Raw genomic sequence first — 24,677 nt, forward strand, 5'->3', positions numbered from 1 at the left:
CTGAGCTAAGAGAAGCTGCAGTTGAGATATAACTGAACATCGGGCTTCCTGGCAGCCAAAGAAAAAAGGGAAACACCAACAAGAAATTTGGACAAGTAGCTGTAAAAATCTTACGGTTCTAGGGGACTGTATTGTTTTGATATTCATTTAGGCACTGCTAGTAAATAGCTGCATGAACTTGAACAAGTTACTAGAGTGTTCTAGGCCTTATTTTCCTATAAGTGACAGTAACTGCCTGCTGAATTAGATACCTAAATTTCCTTTACCCGTAACTTCTCAGTTATTGACACTTCAAAGAAATGTCTTCCTTTATACTTTTCATCAGGATTATACACTTCTTCATTAAACACGTGTTTATAGTTCTCTGTAGATTCATGAAGATTTTCCCTTTTTAGTATCCTTAAAGAGAAACGTGACAGAATTCCCTAATCTTTACTAATTTTAAAGCTAACATATATTTCACATGTCACATGCCTAGTTTTTTTTTTTTTTTTTTTGCGGTACGCCACTGCTGCGGCCTCTCCCGTTGCGGAGCACAGGCTCCGGACGTGCAGGCTCAGCGGCTATGGCTCACGGGCCTAGCTGCTCCATGGCATGTGGGATCTTCCCGGACTGGGTCACGAACCTGTGTCCCCTGCATTGGCAGGCGGACTCTCAACCACTGCGCCACCAGGGAAGCCCACATGCCTAGTTTTGACTTTGACATTCTTCTGCAGTCACAGAAAAAACAGCATATTCAAAAATACACCAGAAATGAAAGGGTAATTATTTAGTACAGTGTTAATAGAAAACACAACACAAGCCACAAACACACAAAACACAAAAACACAAAAAATTATGTTTTTAAAATGGAACTGAAAATGCTTCTATGTTGCCAGAAAAGAGAAAGAATCATAGTCGTTGGTACCAAAAAAGAGAAAGACTAGAAGACATTTCCATACCCCTGTTCCTCACATCTTGACAGGGCCTGAATTTCTTCCTAGAATCTGGCAGAGAGTGAAGAATGTTTTAAATCTCACTTATTGCTGGGAAGTGGACCTTAGCTTTTAAAAACTGTCTATATTTATATGTTTTCTGATTTCTCTGCTTCTATCCAACCACACAGCTTACTGTTCATTATATTTCATTTTCATTAGTGGTATTCTTAAGTATTCATGTGGCTTGATGAATTTTTATTTTTCAGGAGTAAAGAAGGTAAAAAAAAAATCAGGATTAATCTGGTCCATACATTTTTTTTTTCGGCTGGGCTGTGCAACTTGTGGGATCTTAGTTCCCCGACCAGGGATTGAACACGGGCCCCCGAGAGTGAAAGCCTGGAATTCTAACCACTGTAGTCCATAACATTTTTGTTAGATGAGAATAAACATCTTAAAGCTGTATTTCAAAACCATGTTTTAACCTCATTTATTAAAATTTGACAATGCATAAGTACAAGGTCCACAAGATATTCTATTTTGATGTAACTCATCCCCCCTTATCTATCATCTATCTATCTCTCCATTCATTCATAGAAGCAAGCATATTTCTTGCTTCAGGATCAATGAATACAGAGGACTACTGAGAGAGGCATTGAAACTGTGTCTCTATGGATCTTTAGGACTGAATCAGAACCAAGACTCACCTGGGACCCAGAAACTGCACCGACATTCATCTGGGATTTTTTTCAGGATTTTGAGCATCAATCTTCTTGGGCCACATTGAGAAATGAATTATAGTTGGATCAGCCAAAGCTGGGTAGACTTAAGAAGTAGTTACTGTTTTATCAGCCTCATTGTTGCAACTTTTTTCCTCAGCCTTGCAAATCTTTTGATCAGTTTTATTGGAGTCAGTGAAACACGGGCTTCTCACCTGGAGCGGGCCGCCTGGAGCAGCATCTGGCCTTTAGTGCTTCACCACCACTAGCTCTGTGACCTTGGGCACATGTCTCTAAGCATCAGTTTACTCATCTGTAGAGCGGGGATAATATTAGAGTTTACCTCGTAGGCTGTAGGAAGATTCACTGCGATAACGATAGTAAAGCACTCAACTACTGACTTAAAAAATGTTAACTATTCAAATTATTAAAAATTAAAAGGTCATTTATGTAAAGATGTTGACTCTCAAGATTTCAGTGAAGGGGAACCAAAGAGATCTTTGAACTATCTAACTCATCCCCATGATCAATTGTGATTAACTTCTTCCCTTTACTCTGTCTCCACCTTGCTCTACGTCCCAGGGGGCTGACCTGTGTGGACATCAAGGTGCTCTCCTGCCCTCTGGTTTCCAGTTGCTCTCAGCTAGAGGGGAGCATCATAAGGAGACAGAAGTGAGTTGAGAAGTAAGGGTACTGATTCTCCTGGCTCCCTCCCTGCAGGCTCTGCCGAGTCTAACCATGTTTCCTCACATGGAGATCACATTTCCTAGCAGGGAGCCCTCATTCCAGTACACCCACTGGCTCACCTCACCTCTTCAGGCCGATGACAGTGCCCTGCCAGTGCAAGGTCTGGACACTACGCTCCCCATTGTAGTTTCAGGCTACCCTGCTCACACCTTTGGACTAAGTGTTACGCTCCCCATTGTAGTTTCAGGCTACCCTGCTCACACCTTTGGACTAAGTGTTACGCTCCCCATTGTAGTTTCAGGCTACCCTGATCACACCTTTGGACTAAGTGTTTTTATCCAGCTCTTCTCAAATCAACCGTGCCATCTGTTTCCTGACAGACTGGTTGAAACACCAGGTATGTACCACTAGGATGGTGTCTATGTGAGGCCTGAGCAACAACTTTAAGGGGAGGGGGAAAAAGGAAAAGAGAAAATAGAATGATTCAACCAGGATTTGGGAGCACACCAAATTATATATGAATAATTCTTTCCCTGAATTGGCATGTACTTTGGCTGATATGGTCAAATTGAACTATATTGGTATGATAGAGACAGACTCAATGACCTTTATTTTCTCTCATTCTATGCCTGACTCAGCTTTGTAAATACAGCTTTATTGGGGGAACAAGTTGCCTACTGGAACTTGGGATTTTCTCATAATTCATAATAGGTCTTGGTCATTTTTCTCCAACTAGTTATTCAGCCGCTGGCTGTATTTATTTGGTTCTTGGGACATGGTACCTGATACAGGGCCAAGCACATCAGGCTCTCAGTAAATACACTGCATGAATGTGTAGTCAACTTTAAAGGGTTCATCCATGTTGTAGTATGTATTAGTATTTCATTCCTTTTTTATGACTGAACAACACACCATTGTGTGGATATACCACATTTTGTTTGTCCATTCATCAGTTAATGGACATTTGGATTGATTCCATTTTTTGGTATCATAGGGCTCCTGTGAACATTTGTGTACAAGTTTTTGTGTAGACATGTCTCCAATTCTCTTGGGTATATACCCATGAGTGGAATTGCTGGGTCAAATGATAACCTATATATAACTTTTTAAGGAATTGCCAAACTGTTTTTCAAAGTGACTGCACCATTTTACATTCCTACCAGCAATGTATGAAGGTTTCAATCTGTCCATATCCTAGCTAGTATTTGTTATTGTGTATCTTTTTCATTGGTATTTCACTGTGGTTTAATTTGCATTTCCCTAATAACTGGTGATGTTGTGCATCTTTTCATGTGCCTATTGGCCATTTGTATCTTCCTTGGAGAATGTATATTCAGAACCCTTGCCCACTTTTAATTAGGCTATTTGTGTTTATTGTTGAATTGTAAGAGATCTATATATTCTGGCTAAAGTTTCTTATCAGATATATAATCTGCAAATATTTTCTCCCATTCTGTGGGTTATCTTTTTGTTCTTCATGTTCTTGGAAGTACAAGTTTTTCATTTTGAAGTACAATTTATCTTTTCTTTTTTTTGTCACTTATGCTTTCCGGTGTCATATTGAAAAAACCGTGGCTTAACCCAAGAAGATTCACTCCTGTGTTTTCTTCCAAGAGTTTTACAATTTTAGCTCTTCCATTTAGGTCTATGACCTGTTTTCAATTACTTTTTGCACATGGTATAAAAGTAGGGGTCCAACTTCATTCTTTGGGATGTGGATATCCTGTTGTCTCAGGATCATTTGTTGAAATGACTATTCTTTCCCCACTGAATTATCTTGGCACCCTTGTTAAAAACCAATTGACCACAAATGTAAGTTTTGTTGGCTATCTGGATTCCTTGCATTTCCATCAGAACTTTAGGATAAGCTTGTCAATTTCTGCAGAAAAGTCACCTGAGATTTGGATAGAAATTGCAATGGACCAGTAGATCAATTTGGGGAGTATTGCCATCTTAACAATATCGATTCTTCCACTTCATTATCATGGGATGTCTTCCCGTTATTTAGATCTTTTAAAATTTCTTCCAATAATGTGTTTAGTTTGCAGTTTAAATTTTATTTAAATTTTAAAATTTATTTAAAATTTATTCCTAAGTATTTTGTTCTTTCTGATGTTATTGAAAATAAAATTGTTTTTTAAGTTTCATTTTCAGAGTGTTTATTGTTAGTGTATAGAAATACAGTTGATTTTCGTATATCGATCTTGTATACTGCAACCTTGCTGAATTTGTTCCTAATACTTTTTTGGTCTGTAGCTTTTACTCTGTGTGACCTGCTATAAAATATTAAAAACCGAAGTTACTTAATAATCCTCTTTTAATGCTTTAGAATAATAAAATAATTTAAATTTCATTTTAATTGATATCCCAATTCAAACTCAAATTATTTGGACTAAATTATTATTTTTTCATCCAAAACTACTGTTCAGAACATTGCATAAAACATCTTTTCCCTAAAATGAAAAATGTGTTTTGTCTTAGTTTTTACTTAGTCTAACTTATGAATGACACTTATGCAGTTTCGCTGTTCAGTAATGGTTGATACATCAGATTTATATTTTACATAATAACTAAAAGTGGGAAGCCACCACTACACCACCTTATTTAGCCATAGCTACTTTACTTTGGTAGTCAGGTCACTGTTCAAAAACCATAAACAAGCAGCGTCTGTTTATTGTTAAAAGTCAAGAGTAGCAGCTGTAGGGTTCCTCCTCTCCCTGATAGAATGGAACTATAGAAGCATGTATGTTTAAAATGTGAATGTACAAAATACTGTACAGAAACATTGGATTACATGTCACTCCTGGATCATCATTGGTTGTCCCATTCATTCACTAGATCAAGTGAATTTTTGGATGAGTTCTGGTCAGTTCCCTGACATAACCATCTTTTCTGTTTAAAAACAAACAAACAAACAAACCAGAAAAGCATCTTGGAGAAAGATGCAAAAAGCAAGTTAAAACACTTAACAGAGACTTGACATTTATTGTGCAATTTTATCTCCAACAGAACATGTGGCATTCTAGAGGTATATGAGGTAATAAAATCAATACTCCAGTTAGAACACCTGAAATAATTGGCTCTAGTAACAAATGTTTCTTATAATTAAAAATATTGAATGTTTAAAAAACTCTTATAACATTTTAAGTTCCTAAAAGAAAAGTGCCTAACACTTAAAAAACAACTTACTCTTCTATATAAATTGTTCACAAAAAATCTTGCTATTCTATATTACACTACGCATTTATAGTTTTATTAACATACCTCTGGTGGGTTTTAACTCTACACAGTACAATCAAATAGAAATTATTCATAGAGAATCAACAAGACTTCAACAATAAAAATATTAGGATCAATGGATTTGTCACAGTTTCTCCACAAGTGTTCATCATAGAAAATAGAGTAAAGGCAAGTTGGCCCCAGTGTTAGGCTGCTACATAAAGTTCCAGAGAGGAGAGACACACAAGGGCAATGCTTAAATGGGGCAGGGTCGGACTAGACCAGTGACCTTGAAGGTTTCAGGACCCCTCTCATGGACATGCCCTTATTCCTTAGAAACAAAGCCAGGCCCTGATGGCCATGGCAAGCTCTTGAACTTAAACACAGCCAGAGATGTTAAAGCCACAACTACAGGAAAGAACAGATTACTGTATTTTCCTACAAAAACTTCACGACAGTTCTCACAGTGACATCATAGATTGAAACCCTCTCTTCCAAACCAGACTCATCAATTCTAAGGCTATGAATACAACAAATGTGAAAAGTGAATGGACATCGACTAACTGATGTCCAGTGCCATTTCTACCATCTAGCCGTTCCCAAAGACCATCACTTCACTGAGTTTAAAGTTTTGCTTTTATATCCCTGCGTTTTTGTACTGGGAACCTATGACAGAAATGTGAACAAATTTTAATTTATCCACTACTTCAATTAAACAACAAATCCATTCCAAAGTGTTTAAGGGGGTTGAGAACCTTAACTACTAGGGAAAACTAGTCATTCTGCTTACTAAACCCAAAGATTTCCTCTTATTAGCTGAGTACCTTGGGCAGTGCCCTTATCAATAAAATGGGGTGGTAACAGTAACACCCTAGAGGGTGGTTGTGAGGATCAAAATGAGATGATGCATTAAAGTGCTTACCAAAGTACCTGGTGCACAAGGGCTCAATGTATATAAGCTATAGCTACTGTTATTGTTAGTGGTTTTGAATGGGCCTAAATAGTTTTCCAATGTGCACAAGACCCATCAGGCTACTTGTAGTGGGGCAATTATTCTGAGAATGAAGAGTCTTCTGAATAAGTCATCTTAGCAGATGAATTTTCACTGTAATTTGGGGAATTGTGATTCAGTGAAAACCTAGCCTGTATATTAGCCAGCTATGGATGGTCATGAGGAAATTTAATCTGGTCACTTTTACCACAATGATTTGGTAATTTAGTGCTTTCAAGAGCCAAGCTTGCTGAGCTGGTCATTAGATGAGTGAAGTCCAGACCTCTCAATGTTTCTTGCAATTGAATATACTGTGGAGGGTAAAAGGGGTCTCTAATGTGTAAACATATCCGTTATAGTTTTGAATTTTCATTAGGAGGCAAATATTGGTGAGTTATTTTTGCACTCCATGTTGTCTGGTATCAATTCTTCACTCTCCTCTAAATAATAACACAAATAGAAGAAGTGATGCCACTGGCTGATAAAATGTAAGTAACTGCGGAAGGCCATCAACTGGGTGACATTTTTCTACATTATTCAAGTGAAGTGGTTATTTTTATCCAGTACTTACACGACTGAAATAAGCCATCACTATGTTTACAAAAATATATCATAATGATACATACTGCTGTTTAGACACATTTACACTCGAGTTCTGACTCAAGCATCCTATTTGACATGTTTTGCCAAGCAGTTTTGGCAAGTGTCACCACATTAAACACGCACCAGCAAGGCTTGCACCATATGTGCAAAATCACTTTCTATTACATTTCTAAAAACTGGTATGTAAGAGCTGTCAAAAATTACAAACATCTGTACTGTGAAATGAGAAAAGTTTAAATATTTTTTAAAACGAAGTTATCCAAGAATGAGACTTTTTAAAATGATAGAAATCTAAGAAAAACTAAGGAGGTAGTCAGTGGGTATTAGGTTTAGGTTCTAGAGTACACGCTGAATGACAGAATTCAAATGAGGGCAACGTAAGTTTGCTTTCCTGAAAACAGTGCATGCTTCATCCTCCTCGATGCTCCATCCATTTTCTGATAGCCACAGGAGGTCAAGCCATTAAAGGTGGCAGGAAAATGTAGCCATCACGAACTTGTAGATTCCCAAGTTTGTATTATTGTCTAGATTTTTGGAAAACATCTGATATTACAAGAATATACTGGACTTAACCATTCTATCGCTGACACATGGAGGAGCTGGATCAAATAAGATATTGAGTAATTTATATCGCCTTATAATCCTGGTGAACAAATCTCTCAGGTCAATGTGTTTATGACTGATGAAGGGCTAACAAAGATCCAGAATATAAAATGACCCACTTGTCCTACAGCTACGAAGTAGCCACGTGTATAACGTTATCTCCCAATTCCCCTACCAAAGGAGATGATGACCATTTCCAGCAAATGCTCTCATACTATCCTCTCCGTTCCTAGTGAAGCCTTATGAAACGTAAATGGTGACAGTAGCCTCAGTGCTGTGGTGGAAATTCTCAACCAAGAGGGTGGTGCCTGGGTTCAGGGCTGAATATTTTCAATTGACAGATTTTCTCCAAAGCATTTAATACTGAGGTTAAACCATGAGATTGTGAATGGTGGACCTTCAAAAGAGACCATGAGAAATGGGAGCTTAGTAACTGCTCGCAGAGTATGACGCATCCCCCCACCCCATCTCCCGGTTCCTGGCCTACATCCTCCAAACAGATCGCTGAAGGGTTATGCTGGGCCAAGCGGAACTGCACTTGGCGTTCCATTCACTGGGAAAGCAGGCATGCTCTTTGTGGTGTGACTTTAATTTGGGAAAACTCAGGACACATCAAGACACTGTCACTGAGAGTAGGTATGGTTCCCTTGACAGATGGGATTATGAACCATGCCCAGTCACTGACAAAATACCAAATTTGGTCTGTGGTGTCAGGCCAGACCTATGACCTTTTCTCTCACCAATGAGGTGGAGCAAAGCTGCATCCTGAGCTGTTTTAATTCAATCTATGTTATTCCAATGCTAAAATGACTCAAGGAAGCTGCTAAAAGCTGACATGAGTATGAGTGTCTCCTCAAGAGAGCAATTTATCCAACTGCCAGACAAAGATGTAGAAGATCAAATCAAGAAAATATACACGTCTCCAGGTCTCCGAAGAGATCAACGGAAAGGCTGACAGAGCAGTGACAGCATCCAGTCTTCTCACTGGTGAGCTTTTAACCTTGCTACAGAGGCTGCAATGGCCTTACCAAAAAAATAAGTGAACGATCCTTGCAAACCCTGATTTGAAAATCAGGTGACCATGCAGGCAACCAGCAAGAGCCAGGTAATATACCAGCCTTAAAGGGGAAGTGCAAATAGCAGCATGTGACATGGACTAAGGAGAGGACAAAGCAGAACAGCCAAGCAGATACTGTGTCACAGCCCAAGGGCCATTAGTGCCCGGGTCAGGCGGTGGGTTCGGCTAAAGGAACACAGCAACTACATCAACGGTGAAGAGTGGAAAGGAACGTCTGACTGGGGACAGGGGATCGTAGGTCCTAGACCCAGGAGAGGCGGTGGAACTGGCTGTGCGATGCTAAGTCAGTCATCTTGCTGGACCTTGATTGCTCGTGTACATAAGAGATGACCAGTGTGCAGCTCTTAACATTTTAGAATTTGTGAAGTATTGGAAAACAGCTGATAGAGAGATAATTCACCTGAAAATAGGGGTGGGAGGAAGAGACCAGGTGTACCTTCGAGCAAAGGCTGGTGCAACCACGGGTCTTGAGGGGCAGAGCCTCCTGACCCCAGGAGCCTTCTCAGGGGATGATAACAGGAGTGGAGCAAGCACTTGTCGTAAGCATGCCAACCTGTAAGGCTATGGAGAGTGAATGCAGAAATGCTCCATCGCCACCTTCAGCGAAGATCAGCACGACACACGGCTCCATGATGACGCGTAGATGTGAAGATCTGTGGAATTCGCAAGCTTTCAGGGAAACAATAAGAATTGGAAGTTCTTTTGTTTTTTTTTTAAGGCAGTGGTCAAATACTGCTGCTATAGAAAAAAAAAAAAGGACAGTGAAATCAGCAGTAAGGATAACTAAAGTCCAATGCAAAGAAAGGAAAAGTAAGATGGAGAGACAGGTGAGATTATGGTGGTATTTTTCTCCTGGCTAAGATTTCATGTCACCAAAGATTCTTATAAGATATTGACTTCTAGACCTTGAAAACTCCTCAGGGAGTATCCTTCTTCCTCGGATAGCCAAAGATACTAGTCTCATCGTTCCCAGAAGCACTGCATTTGCCCTGATCTTTTCCTTTACCTGCAAATTTTAGCAAAGTTGCTCCAAAACAGGATTGAAATATTAGTTCTCCCCATACCATTTAACAGATCTGACAAATGACCATCTCTATAAACAAACTTTTCAGTGGGGGAAACTAATCATCATAACAAAAGCTAAAGAAGGACCTATTGCTACGGTCATGCACAGAGCTGATGCTAATTACAGAAGATAAAGGGTAATTTATTATTTTACTTTGTCAAAAAGTGGCAAAAAACCCTCTTTATGCATGGATGCTCATAAACTTTAAATGAATTTCCAAACCATTTTCAAAACCCTTAGTCATGTTTGTAGATGACATTAGCAGCCTTCACTAACAGTTGCCCATTTAGCCCTCAACTCTACAAAGAATGCAGACATCTGGATTAGGGTGATAAAGGAAGCCTCCCCTCCCACCCAAACCTGAAGCACTCAGAAAGATTCTCAGAAAGCATCTGTGGATAAGAAATGGTTCCAAAGACATTACTACTAACTTCACAGATGAAGCTCAACAAATTAAACCAGGGAAAGTGGGTGGGAGTGGTCATTGCTAACTCAGCCAGAGCCAGTAGTTCAGGGGAATACTGGCGGGAAGGGGGCACACAACAGTTGGGATGAAACATTTCCATCGGTGACAACAAGAAACAAGATTTATGCAAATTCTAAAGATCAACTCAGCACAAAAAGACCCTCGAATTTCTGAGAAATTACAGACAAGCCCATTGCATAGTTGTCAGAATGGCCTTGAAGCTGTGTGTGTGTACAATTCCAGAACATCTGGTCAATTCAGTGAATACCATCAGTCACATCACTTGTTTGGTCCTCAGTGCACCAAACAACTAGCTGACTGAAATTCTCATTGTTCAACCCATCACTTTGGCACTGTGTCAACAAAGCCCGATTTAAGGCTATGGAAAACTGTGGATCTGTGAACTTACAAAATCAAGCATCTGAAAATGGTTTTGAATCTTTGGATGTTTCTTGACTGATACAGCGAAAACTATTACTGTTTGTTAACTTCAGAGATCACATAGTGCCTTCCTGATCAACACAGTAGAAATTTTTTTGTGTGGTAAAAATAACAGCTGACTTCCAATTAATCATTGTCTACAGGTGGCTTCTGACCTCTGGTTTCTTTTTAATAACAGGCTCTGTCAATGTAGACACAGCATGCAATGTCACCTATCCTATGTCTTTGCTGAGAAGTATAAATTCAAGTCTTTGGAAAACATAAAGACAACTTATTTGAATTAAATTAAGAGAATGCTTGTTCCTTGTCCCTTAGGATAACGCCGTGTCTCTACCTTCTCCCATGGGCAGGAACACTAACCCAATCTCTGTGGGGACCAGCTCTGCTCAGGAAACAGAGCTTACTTGAAGATTCCAGACAGGTGACCAGGAGCTCACCTCTCTTTTTTCACCCTCACCGTCTAACTAGTCATCATTTAAAATCAACTTTCTTTGTATAATGTAATATTCTGAAATATTCTGAAAATCTCTGTAGGCTCCATAGACTTCCCAAACAACCCTAAAATGGGTTTGTACTAGGAACTGTGGCAGTAGGTCAAGAGTTAAGGTTTAGGATGTGTAAACCTTAACTCTGTTAGGATGTGACAGAGTGACATGCTTTGGATTCTAAAGTGATGGTACAGAACATTCACAACTGGAACTCTTGAGAGGACCGGCTGCTAGTGTGGAAAGGTTTTGTCCACTAATCACCAGACCCATCCTGGGAATTTTTACTGAAGACTTCATCCTGGGAAGCCTGGTGATCGATCCCTTCATAAAATGAGCCTCCGTTGTGCAGGAAAGTCCCCACTGCCCGCCCCTGCCGAGCGTGACCCACAGCGTCACTGAACACTTTGTTTATCTGCTCCTCCGAGGGCATCCACCAGTCGGGGTTGGAGGTACAGTGCATCCTAATGAATTCTGTGGGAATACACACAACAGTAAAAAAAAAAAAAGAGAGAGAAAAACAGCTGGTTTTTGCAGCGAATGACAGGAAGGCTGCTTAAACTTTAACAAAAGCTCTATAAGGAAGGCTTTATGGGACATCCAATGTAATGCCATGATGATGTCACTTATTAGACCCAACTTACGCCATACACATTTTCTACTCAGGTGCAAAAGTAAAAATTACATAAGTGAGAGTGATCCCTCTAAGGCACGATTGCTATGAAAGGTAAATTTGATTTGCGAGGCGTGGTATGCACCATGCTTGGTAAGAAAAGTTAAGAGTACATTTCAAAACCCTGTTGTTAACATGCTCACACTTTTAGAGTGTTAACTATCTCCAGAAGCATAGCAAATATCATTAGATGGTATTCTTTAACCAGCTACTGATTTGTAGATTAAGTGCAAAAAAATAAAATCTCAATGAGTAAGAAACTGCCTAAGTTTTGGTTCAGAAGAGGTTTTCACATTCTTAAAATGTTACTATAGGCTATACTTTATTTCTCTAATTGTGATATCTATAAGTGTACTGACAAATATTTTTTAGATGACTTTTCCTCTAAATATTTAATATCACCAGAAAGCAATTAGCGTGCCTGGAAGAAAGAATATATAACAAGTAGCTCAGACTCCAATGAAACAAACTCCCTTGGGTTGAGCTCATATTAACCCTTCCTCTATTTTCTCAGGGAGTCAGGGGACATGTATAGTTCCTACACAGCTATTTTAATATGGACATCTGTAAACTGAAATGAGCATTCTGGAAAAAATTCTACTGAAATGAGCATTCTGGAAAAAGTTCTAAGTCAAACTGTGTTTTTTTTCACAGCTGACTGAAAGTTCAAGGTGACTGCCATTTACACACCATTTCTTCGCCAGCACTGCTCCCTCTACAAGACAGTGGTTCTGGTTGTAGGACTGGATTTGTCTGAAATTTATTTGTGAAATCCCAACCCTATTTGCCCATGGAAGCTGATGCTTTTAAGTACCTGGACCAGAAAAATCCCATGAACTGAACTGTGCCCATCTTAGCAGAGACGCAGGAGCATCCCCTTCAACTCCATGCCTGAGGTGAGAGACTCATTCACTCCGCCTAAGTCCCAGCCCTAGTGGCCCTCCTTGGGGACACAACTGTGTTTATTCAGCTCCTCGCCCTGGAAAACTGTCAGGAACCAGATGGCTTATGCTGGGGTACAGGCCTAGGAAACACAGAAGGATGCTTTTCAAACCTAGGTCATGGTCATTATAATGCTGAGCAGAGAGAAAGCAGGTATTCTGGGACCACTAGTGCTCAAATATCTAGTCCTCTCCCTATTATTTTCCTTGCATTCACATCTATTCATTATGTCCTCAAATCATCTCCAGCCAAGCTATCAACTCCAGAATTCAGGCATCCTGTTTTCTATTCCTCTCTGTCTTCCTCAAGTTCCCTACCTCATGTGTTCAGTAAGTATTCAATGACTGTTTAAGTAGTTTATCTCTATCCAGATTCCCCACTCTCATATGAACACAAAGAAATGAAAGACTCCAAGTATGCAGGAGAGGAAGTCAAGGCTAACTGCTGATGCTGCTGCAGCCCTGCCCCTCTAAGAACGTGCTGCTCTGTGACACCTCCCACCTCCTCCCCCTCCTCAGCGCCCGCTGCTGCAACAGGACTTCCCCTAACGTTGTGCCAGACTACTACAGGCTAAAAGTAGAGCTCATTCCGTTACACGGATAGGAAGCATCCTCACATCATTGACCCCCCTTCCTTCTGGGGTCAAACCACCCTGGGGACAGGCCAGCCTAGAATTTAATTTCATTCCCCAAAGCACCCTGCTTTCCATCCCTCAAGTGTCCAGCTGTCTGAGGCTTCCTTGGCCATTCTAATCTTGCTGACCATAAGGATGTCTACCCTGGGAGTCAGCAAGCATAAACCTGCAGGAAGGGAATCCCATTTAGGTCACAGGAAGGCCCCAGGATTTCAGCCTTTGGGACAGACATAAATGCTCTAACCAGCTGCCCCTGACACAATCAGCAGTTCTTGCCTGTGCATTCTCCACCCATGGGCGGGTGGAAGCCTGTGGGTCCTGCCCAGCTCTCCCTGCTGGAGAGTGCACATTCTGGTCAGGCAGCCTGGGCTGCATCGGTGTCACAGTGGGTCCCGCAGCACTGACACTAGTGCTTTGAGACGTATATTAATCCCTCAATTTCACTGACTTGCTTGCTAAAATATAAATTGTTTAACAAGGATTTCTGGAAAGGGATACCTTAGTGGGGCCCCTTATCCTGATTCCCTTGTAAGCCTCAGGGCAACTTCCAGAGTACTCGTGGAGCAGGCTCTCAGGACACCCAAGCTCACCACTGCCTCTGCTGCCTCCGTCTGCTCTGATGATGCTGGGGAATAAAGGCAACTATGGCCAGTTTGCTAAGACAGCCCCTGGAAATTTCCATCACCCAGTCACTCTGAGTAAGTAGAATTTTCAGACTGGCCAACAGGGGGTGCTCCAGCACACCTGTGCTGAGTTAATGCTGGTGTTTTCATTCTAGGTGGTTTTCTCAAGTCTAGGCCACCAGCATCAATCACCTGGGGTGGTCGTGAGGTACAGTCATGTGTGCCTCCTCTGTCTTCACGCCAGACACCCTGAATCAGAAGTTCAGGGTGGGTCTGGGGATCTCCACTACTAACAAATACTACACAGGCACCTCAGGCATGCTGACAGTCACTGTGGGCAGGCCCAGAGGGGTGTAGGAGTGAGTGTCCCTTCTGATGACTAAGGCCTTATCAGTGAGAAGGTTTTTCACTGTGGTTTCTTCACCAGGAAATATTCCGATCCCCGTCCAGAGTAAATCATTATTGTCTTTCCAACCAATAAAATCACTCTTGAACTGTATAGGTTAATATTTGAGCTATTTGATGTGGACTTTTCAGGTGTGAATGCGCTTTTGTTGGCACCATAATGTTTCCACTTGTCTGTGTTTATTTATTTGCACCCACTGAATCAACCGTATACACCTCCTTACCCTCTATCTTACCCTTACCTGGCCTATCCATAGTGTGGATCAGCTACAAAGTAATCAGCTGTTAATGCTGCAGAAATGGTATTATCTGAGTAGTGTGTTTTAATACAGAAACTTAAAAAAAACTGAACAGAATAAAATCTGAGTGGGCGAGAAATACTTTAGGCCTAAGGAAAATTAATTCTAAATGAATTTAAGGAGTTGGGGCAAGTATTCTTGAGAAGGTAGCTAGATTGGGGGAGGGCGTCATAGGCTGCAAATGAAATTGGGATAATTTTTGAGGTTCCTCGGCTTCTTTTCCTCTGTGCTTTCCCCAGTGCTCCAGTTTTGCTGGAGGTTGCCTTCCCGGGCAGCAAAGAAAATCTGAACTTAAAGCGTGAAACATGAGGTGCTATGCAGTGCTTATGTGCCATTAAGTGCTAAAGCAAACGGAGAATTTTTAAAGAACTTCTTGATACCAAGGAGATGGGCCACATGAAGACTATAACGTCTCAGCGGAAAAAAACCAAAATACAGTAAAGGCTGAACACTTGCACGGGGGAGCCACAGCCAATGCGGTGAAATGAGATCACAGATGGACACTGAGTGGAAGGATGCAGTACCTCGGAGGCATGTTACTTTAACTGGATCCAGAGGGCGTCTTTCAGGACCTGTCTCTCCTGACTGCACTGACCTTTTCCTTTTCCCAAGGCCGCATGAGTACTTAAGCTCATCGGTTGTGAAAACAAATCTGATGAGGTATCGAAGGAGCCGCCTCCCGTCTTTCTTTGAAGAATTTACAGCCTCGTCCCACTGTTTGCTCGTTATGTAGACAGGATAGTTGTTCAACAGCTGCTTGCTTCCCTGGAAAAGCGAAATATTTTCTCATTACCTACTTAGCTGGCGAGCCAGCCAGCAGCACAGGCGATCTCCATTTCAAAGGCAAACATGCTTTTTAACCAAGTGGCTATACTGACAATGAACCAGGTACTGAAGAGCACAAGTAATTGCTCACACTCAGAACGGGGCACTTTTCAAATTACATTTGCATTTTCTATAACAAGAGCCAATGAGGTATAATGAACACCTTTGAAAGAGGAGCTATTTATAACTTGCATTTTAACAGGTAGGTTAAAATGTGTCAAGATCCAATGACAGGGAACACTATTTAAATATAACCTGTAACTTTCCTTTTCAGTCTATTAAAATATGCAAAAAATGACTTTGAAGAGTGTGATCAAACAGGTCTCTTCATCCTTTGGTTGGCGGTTAAGTACTTTTAGAAATGATGCTGGTGGGCTACTTCCATAAGGTATTTTTTTGTGTTTCATGCACCTAATATCTGATAGCCATTGTATTTCAGTGGAAACATTAAAAAGTGAATTTTAAAGAGGGGGAATCGTGGAAACAGAAAAAAATAATCACTAATAATAATGCAAAACAAGTTTCCTCAAATTATAGCTTCTGCAAATGCCACTATGTCAACTCAAGATTTTTCTTACTTTTCACCTTCATAATTTATGTCTGCTATAAAATTCCCAGGCTAAATAGTTGCAGTGGGACTAATTACAGGAATTTCTGTAACATTTATAAGCCATGTTTAGTCAATTGCACCTACACAACCATTATTTTAGTTCTGGTTGTCCATAAAATTCTACAGTCCAGGACAAATTAATTAACCCATGATCTCAGTTTTAATGTACTTCTTCCCCAGTAATTAAGGTGTACAAAATAAAGAAGGGAAACTCACTCAGTTTTACAACTCTGCAAATTTACTACAGGTTATAAATTTGGCACTATTTGGAACTGACAGCTTTTAATTTAAAAAAGTGCTCTGTTCAGTTAAGCTCTGAGAAGGGCAAATGGTATAGGAGCCAACAGGAAAGAAAGAGGCGGCAGGTATGGCTATGAAACTGTGACTGAATTATACCCATGGAAACTCATCACCACAGCATTCATACTCCCTTGAAATAGCTTGAGTGTGACTCTGTGTCCTTTTTAAGGGAAGCAGCTGAGGGAGGTGGTTTGTGGTTTGAATTTAGAGTCAGCCTGGGTTTGAACTAAATCTTTGTTCTGGGTTTTATTTGTTGTTTCTTGAGCAAATTACTTTAACTTGTTGGACCAAAGTTTCCCCATCTATAGCATGGGGAGTACTAAATTATCATGGGTTTAAAATACGAGTACTCGGGAGCATAAACCGACCCTTGGCTCTGTGTACTATGTATGCTCAAAAGATGGGCGGGAGCCCAGAGGTTCCGAAGGGTCCTTCAGCCCAGGCTGCTGTTTCACGGCAGGAGGGGAGAGATGGAGGGACGACTGGAGTGACGGGCAGTGCCGATGGAGAAGTGAGGATGAGAGATGTAAACCCGAGGTGGTCAGGCAACCAACCCACTGAGCCAGGGTACGGGGGACTGAGGAGTGAAGATGATTCCCAGGTGCAACGGGGGTGTCCTCCACAAAGATAAGGAACAGAAGGTTATGGCTGGGTGGGGGGAGGAGGCAGATAGCAAGGAAGAACAGTGCCTGACATATACTAGGTGCAATGAACATCCATCCGGTGGGTGACTGATGCAGTAAATACTACCGCTGCTGGCACGGAGCAGACACTCAATACCGGTGGCTACAATGAAGAGTTTACTTTTCTTTCTTTTTTTTTTTGCGGTACGCGGGCCTCTCACTGTTGTGGCCTCTCCCATTGCGGAGCACAGGCTCTGGACGCGCAGGCTCAGCGGCCATGGCTCACGGGCCCAGCTGCTCCGCGGCATGTGGGATCTTCCCAGACCGGGGCATGAACCCGTGTCCCCTGCATCGGCAGGCAGACTCTCTACCACTGCGCCACCAGGGAAGCCCTCTTACTTTTCTTTAAACTTCTGTGGTACTGGGACACTGAAGAGCTTCTACTGTGTATAAATTGGCAAAGTTAAAGAACTGTAAGGAGAGCACCGAAGACAAGAGGCCATTAAAAAGGGCTACTGAGGACAGAGGCCTTCCACCATCCTTAATTTGAAATCATCCTCTTGGTCATTGTCTCTGTAAGTACGCTTGTCAGCCTTACAAAAGGAGACTGTGCAGCTAGTATTCAAACCTTTTATTTACCTAACACTGTATGTTTTAAAAACAGCTTTCCCTCGGGTGTGTGAGCTCATCTGGCAAGCCAGGATGCCCGTGGCTGTTTGGCCAAGGTTAAATCCTCTCCCAAAGTCTCACAAGTCAGAAGGCACAGCTGGGAACCCTGTCCCCATATTCAGAGTTGCCCCTAAAACAAGAGCTGAGGCTACTTCAAGATGGGAGGTACTTGAGATGAGAGAGCTGGCAATCCAGGGAAGGTGCCCTCTCCAAGCTTGAAAGCATCCACTCCTACAGAAGAGCTCAACAGCTCTTCCAAAATGTAGAAATACCATTTGGAGGTCATTTTCAAGAAAGAAAGAAAGAAAGGGAAAGAGGGAGAGAGGAAGGAAGGAAGGAAGGAGGGAAGGGAGGGAGGGAGGGAGGGAGAGGGAGGGAAGGAAGGAGTAAGAGAGAAAGTCATTTATAGCCCCAAACAACTCAGACTGCTCTGTGTTGTGGATGAGGTTACCCATGCTGTTTCAGCACAGCTAACAGAAATCAAATGTGATTAAATAATGCTACTGAGAAGATGCTCATTTGCCTGAAATGACAATAAAAATAATATAGTAATAACGATGATGATGGGTAATAAAGGTTTAAATAGTCCTATCTGGAGGAAATGTAGATTTTTCCCTTATTTTTATATTTTTATAGAATTCTCTTCATATTAGCCACCAAAAGGGTACTGGTGACCTATACCAACTCTGACCTATTGTCAAGTCACTTTGAACAAACCAATTTCAACAGCACTTATTTAATGTCTTCATAGAGTCATATCCAGATGGAAGACGGAGGCGTATATTAACTTTTTTTTTTTTTAATTTTTTGCCTTATAACAAATTTAATCAGTTATACATATACATATGTTTCCATATCCCCTCCCTTTTGCGTCTCCCTCCCACCCTCCCTATCCCACCCCTCCAGGCGGTCACAAGGCACCGAGCTGATCTCCCTGTGCTATGCGGCTGCTTCCCACTAGCTATCTACCTTACGTTTGGTAGTGTATATATGTCCATCGTATATTAACTTTTAAGTAAGTTCTGATTTAGTCTCATGAACAATGTGCTCTCTGAGCACAGAGGGGTGTGGCAATCAGGAAGAGCTTCTGGAAGAAGTGGGCTTTTCAGATGTGCTTTTTGTATAATAGAAATGTCAAGTTAAAAAATGTGGACCTGGGACTTCCCTGGTGGCGCAGTGGGTAGGACTCCAAGCTCCCAATGCAGGGGGCCTGGGTTCGATCCCTGGTCAGGGAACTAGATCCCACATGCATGCTGCAACTAGGGAGCCCACAAGGTACAACTAAGAAGCCTACCCGCCGCAGCTAAGACCTGGCACAACCAAATAAAATAAATAAATTTAAAAAAAGAAAAGGAACTGATTGGAAAGACTTTGGGTTTAAAAGAGGGGTCGGTTAAAAAAATAAATAAATAAAAATGTGGACCCTATTTTAGGGAGCTAAGGATTTTAAGCATGTGACATTTATTTTGGATCTGTATTTTTCTTTCTTTCTTTTCCTTCCTTCCTCCCTCCCTCCCTCCCTCCCTCCCTTCCTTCCTTTCTTTCTTTCTTTCTGCGGTACGCGGGCCTCTCACTGCCGTGGCCTCTCCGGCTGTGGAGCACAGGCTCCAGACGCACAGGCTCAGCGGCCATGGCTCACAGGCCCAGCCGCTGCACGGCATGTGGGATCTTCCCGGACCGGGGCACGAACCCGTGTCCCCTGAATCGGCAGGCGGACTCTCAACCACTGCGCCACCAGGGAAGCCCTTGGATCTGTATTTTAGAAAAACAACTTTCCAGTGTGGAGCACGGAGAAGAAAGAATCTACTGCAACAGCCCAGGTGACATGTGACTGCGAATGAACTAGAGAAGAGACTGTTCAATGTGACTGTGAGGAATGAGGAAGAGGAAGAGTCTGTGATGCCTTGAAAGTTTCTGCCCAGGGCTGGTGCTGCTTTTATTGAAGAGGACACAGGAGTAACGATGGGTATTCAGAGGAGGCATCGTGAGTTCCACTGGTCAGGCAGTAGGACACAATGGTCTGGAGTTGAGTCCTGGGGACTGGGGTCTAGATCTAGGTTTGGGACTCGTTAACCCACACATGGTTGATGTTCAGAGAGTGTAACTGAGCAGAGAAAGGCAGTGGAGAGATGAAAGATCAAAGTCCAGAGAACAGTGATTGGAAAACTCCTTAAAGCTTAATAAGAAAGGGACGGGGAACCACAAGAGAGTCCTGACACAAAGCCCCAGAGAAAGGGAGCAGCTGGAGGAGGGGTGAGGCCCTGTGGATGACGGGGGCTGGAAAGTGGGCCCCTGGACTGGACAACTGGGAGAGTAGCAGGCTGGGGGGCTCTTGCAGACCATTCGCTGCGTCATGGAGGTGGAGCTGGCTTACGGAGGCAGGGGAGGGCAAAGGAGAACTGAGAGTGGAGCAATGAATATACACCAGTCTTTCAAGTGTTTAACCACGGAGAAGAATGAGGTCCCCATTCAGCAAATGCCTTCGATGACATGCACTGGGGATGCCAATGGGGACGAGACCTGGGCCCGACCTTCAAGGAGCGGGATGTGTTGTGGTGTAGGATGAAGGTGCTGATAGGATGCTTCGGGTGATGGAAGGAGAAAGAAAAGATAATCATTGAGGGATGGAGGGAGAATCGAAGGAGGGCTGATTTTCAGGGTGGGAAGACTTGGAACAAACACTGGCTCTGCCTGAGGGAACGACAGGTGGGTTCTCTGTGCCAAAAGAATGGGGGGAGACTTGCCCACAGGATTTAAACTATTTCTTTTTCTCCCCCTCAGAGTACAGAGTTAAATCTTCATGATGCATGATCTTTCTCCACAGGATATATACTCACCCATAAACCTCGGAGTCAAACATGTATTTTGCTAGCCAGTCTGTTCTGGTATATATATACATGGGTAAACTACCAAGATGCTTCATCTTAAGGAAATTCCAAATGGAATGAGACCTACCTCGGCCGGCTGGTCGGCTGGCTGTGGGATCACAAGCTGGTTGTAGTGCTGAAGCACCGTCTTCAGGTAGTCTAAAACCGTCTGGCAGGGCACTGGGTAGAAGAAATTGCAACAATTGCACATTAGCTATTTTGTGCCGGGAAAATAAAAAGCTTTAAGGTTTAAAAAGATTTGTGATGCAAACTTCTAAAAAAAAAGACTCATTTTCTAAAGGAAATAGAATCTTCTCTCATTTGACATCTGTAGTTATTTCAGTTTGTAAATATAGAACAGATGCTATGGTTCGGGGAGAATTTTTAGGCTCAGCACAGCTCACTGAAAACTTTTAAGTCAAACCTACTCTAAGATGAATTTGGGGTAATAATGATATCACACTGAACAACTCACAGAAGACACATGTCTTCTTTGACTCCAGTTGTAACATTAGCACCCGATGGTACTTTTTTTTTTTGTTTGTTTGTTTTTTTTTGTTTTTTTTTGTTTTTGCGGTATGCGGGCCTCTCACTGTTGTGGCCTCTCCCGTTGCGGAGCACAGGCTCCGGATGCGCAGGCCCAGCGGCCATGGCTCACGGGCCCAGCCGCTCCGCGGCATATGGGATCCTCCCAGACCGGGGCACGAACCCGTATCCCCTGCATCGGCAGGCGGACTCTCAACCACTGCGCCACCAGGGAGGCCCCCCGATGGTACTTTTTAAAATTAAAGTACTGAAAACTAATGTTTCACTGGTTTTGGATCAATGATATAATGCTCATTTGTAGTGCCATTCATTCCTAGTTTTTCAGCAAAGTAGTAAGCCATGCACTTTAGACCTGCTTCTTGACACAGACACACCTGACCACGTAGTTTTTCCGGTAAGTGTCTCACTTCTCCCCTCTCCAGAAACTCACCTGATCTGGTCCAATTCAGATTCGGTTATTATGTATTTCATTAACTGTTGCACTATATTTTGTGAGGCACAGTCTTACAGAATCTCTGAATAATCACAATAAAACTGAACAGATGTTAACTCAACATACAGTCTGACATCTGTCTTGGCTGTGTGTGTTCTTAAGATGTTTTTGTCACATTGAAGAAAATAATAAATATTTAACCTAAACCCTAATTTTACAGTATCACCACTGAGCTTTCTTCACTTCGTTTTTCTCAGCACTTTTTTTTTTAAGAGAGCAAACTGAAATTATCTTTATCCCCTGCTAATAGCTCTGGGTTTTTAAGGTGACATCACATTGCAACATAAATCAAAAACTACATCAACATCCTTTTGAAGAATTTGAATGATAAGAAGTAGAAGTAGGTTAGGAAATTTTTCTTCTTGCCAAAAAATATTTTCTTAAATAACATCCTTATAGATTTGTGTCTTACAGACCTGTGTCATAGGTCACTCTTGTATAGTCACTTGAATATATATATATATACATATATATACACATATATATATATATTTTTGCAGTACGCGGGCCTCTCACTGCTGTGGCCTCTCCCGTTGTGGAGAACAGGCTCTGGATGCGCTGGCTCAGCGGCCATGGCTCACAGGCCCAGCCGCTCCGCGGCATGTGGGATCTTCCCGGACCGGGGCACGAACCCGTGTCCCCTGCATCGGCAGGTGGACTCTCAACCACTGCGCCACCAGGAAAGCCCCATTTGAATATATTCTTCAAATTAAAGAAGCATTTTCGGGACAACCACAAGATTGTGCCTTCAACAAAAAGAAGGCATGTGTTTATCAGTTTGAAGTAGGACTTTTATTAAACCAAAGTTTAATAAAACCTGTCAAGTACCTCTAATTTCATCATCCTATTAAAAGACTAACCCACTTTAGAGCCCACCCTGATGTAACTAAACCCTGTGTTTTATTTATAATTCTGCCAGACCTTGCCCAAGTTCCTTTTAAGGGGCGCACTTCCTGGCCAACAGTTCTATGTTCCGACAGACACTTTCACCCTGGGTATGGCTGAGCAGAGACTTTAAGTCACTGAGAGCTAGAAAATCCACTTTCTAAACCACACCATTTCTGCAAAGGTTTGCAGTGTTCACCAAAAAGTTTGAGCAAGTTAACTGAGTGACAAACAATAATTTCCCACATTACTAGAGTTCCACAAACAAACAGTCTAACCCACTTTGCTGATGCCACAGTGAGTGAGAATGAATCTTCTGGCAATGGGCACTGACTACAGGAAAAAAGCAGAAGACTTGAGAAGCTCACGGAGACAGGAAACAAGTTTGCTGTTGAGTTCTGGCCTTTCATTAACTGTGTGGCCTCTGGGACTCCATTTAACTTCGTGTGTGAGTCTCTCCTACACATTGCTGAAAAGAAGGATCTCGGTAGCAGCAATGCAACTGTGTATATGTCACTGCTTTTCCAAGTGACATGTGAGAGGTATTACTCTGAATTTAGTTAGGAAGTTTTAGTAAAATTTGTAAATACTCACTGACTGACTAAGATTTGAATGAAACTCCTTCTGATACTTTATCCATACTTTACATATGTTTAGGGAAAAAGTGTTTAAGTGAAGCACAAAAACGCTTACAAAACTGAATATTCAGTGTGACCTCAACCATGATAAAAGTAATTATGTGCACAGAGAAGAGATTGGAAAGAAATAAACCAAAGTGTTAATAATTAAAAATGATTATATTTTGGTAACAGAATTAGGGCAGTTATTATTACCTTTATCCTTTATCATCCTTGTAAAAACCAGTTTAAAAAAATTTCTACAGTGGGTATGGATTATAACTACTTAGAAGTTGTTTGAAGAATGTCTACATGACTGTTATCTCCCCTTCCTTTGCTATATATGACCTTCAGTGTTGCCTGTATAGCCCTGGAAGGGTTTGGAGGACGACTCTCCCATCTCTACACCCCCAGTGTTTAGGCAGCAGTGCTAAGCCCTGAGCGATGCCGGCTGATGCACATGCGCTGGAAGAAATTGGAATTTCATGTGACTTTACTGGCTGTAAGGCTCTCCTGAAGGCAAGTGGGTCTTGTGGGTGGTATGTGGGCACAAGGCTGAAGGCCAGGAAGACCGAAGGCAAGGCTCACATTTAGCTACTGAATTGACTCTGCACAGTTGGCAGCTGTACTGTCTGAGAGACACTTAAGTAAGGGCCTTCCAAGGAGAACTGCTCTGATTCTGTTTTGCCCATATTAAGGGTGCTTGGGTCTCGAGTACCTAATTTTCCTGGCAGATCATTGCACTAACATCTTGATCAGTTTCTCTTCTTGTTCCTCAAGCATTATTTAATCTACTTTGCTATACAATTGCTTTTATTTTTTATTTTTTAAAAAAATGTGTGTGTTTATTTCCTATGCTGCAAGATTTTCTTTCTTTCTTTTTTTTTTTTTTTGCGGTATGCGGGCCTCTCTCTGTTGTGGCCTCTCCCGTTGCGGAGCACAGGCTCTGGACGCGCAGGCTCAGCGGCCATGGCTCACGGGCCCAGCTGCTCCTCGGCATGTGGGATCTTCCCGGACCGGGGCACGAACCCGTGTCCCCTGCATTGGCAGGTGGACTCTCAACCACTGCGCCACCAGGGAAGCCCTTCTTTTCATTTTTATTTTTATTTTATTTTTTAGATGTTGGGGGTAGGAGTTTATTAATTAATTAATTAAAAAAAAATTTTTGGCTGTGCCGGGTCTTCGTTTCTGTGCGAGGGCTTTCTCTAGTTGTGGCAAGTGGGGGCCACTCTTCATCGCGGTGCGCGGGCCTCTCACTGTCGCGGCCTCTCTTGTTGCGGAGCACAGGCTCCAGATGCGCAGGCTCAGTAGTTGTGGCTCACGGGCCCAGTTGCTCCGCGGCATGTGGGATCCTCCCAGACCAGGGCTCGAACCCGTGTCCCCTGCATTAGCAG

General features: G+C 42.1%; 1 protein-coding gene across 2 annotated transcripts in view; it reads right to left on the bottom strand.

The window, feature by feature from the left end:
• Window positions 1–5,291: 5,291 nt before the first annotated feature.
• BEND4 (BEN domain containing 4) overlaps window positions 5,292–24,677 on the bottom strand; it is a 35,724-nt gene continuing 16,338 nt past the window's right edge. Inside the window, exons 3-5 of one of the 2 annotated variants that reach the window (XM_082611031.1) lie at window positions 20,831–20,922; window positions 15,373–15,613; window positions 5,292–11,746 (exon numbers count right to left, since the gene is read on the bottom strand). In XM_082611031.1, the coding sequence (XP_082467157.1) occupies window positions 11,529–11,746; window positions 15,373–15,613; window positions 20,831–20,922 (551 nt within the window). In that variant the 3' untranslated portion in view covers window positions 5,292–11,528. The remainder of the gene's footprint in view (window positions 11,747–15,372; window positions 15,614–20,830; window positions 20,923–24,677) is intronic. The other variant, XM_082611032.1, reaches the window with a different exon arrangement.

This window comes from Mesoplodon mirus, assembly GCF_964341445.2.
Source record: "Mesoplodon mirus genome assembly, chromosome: 2".
Lineage (NCBI taxonomy): Eukaryota > Metazoa > Chordata > Mammalia > Artiodactyla > Ziphiidae > Mesoplodon > Mesoplodon mirus.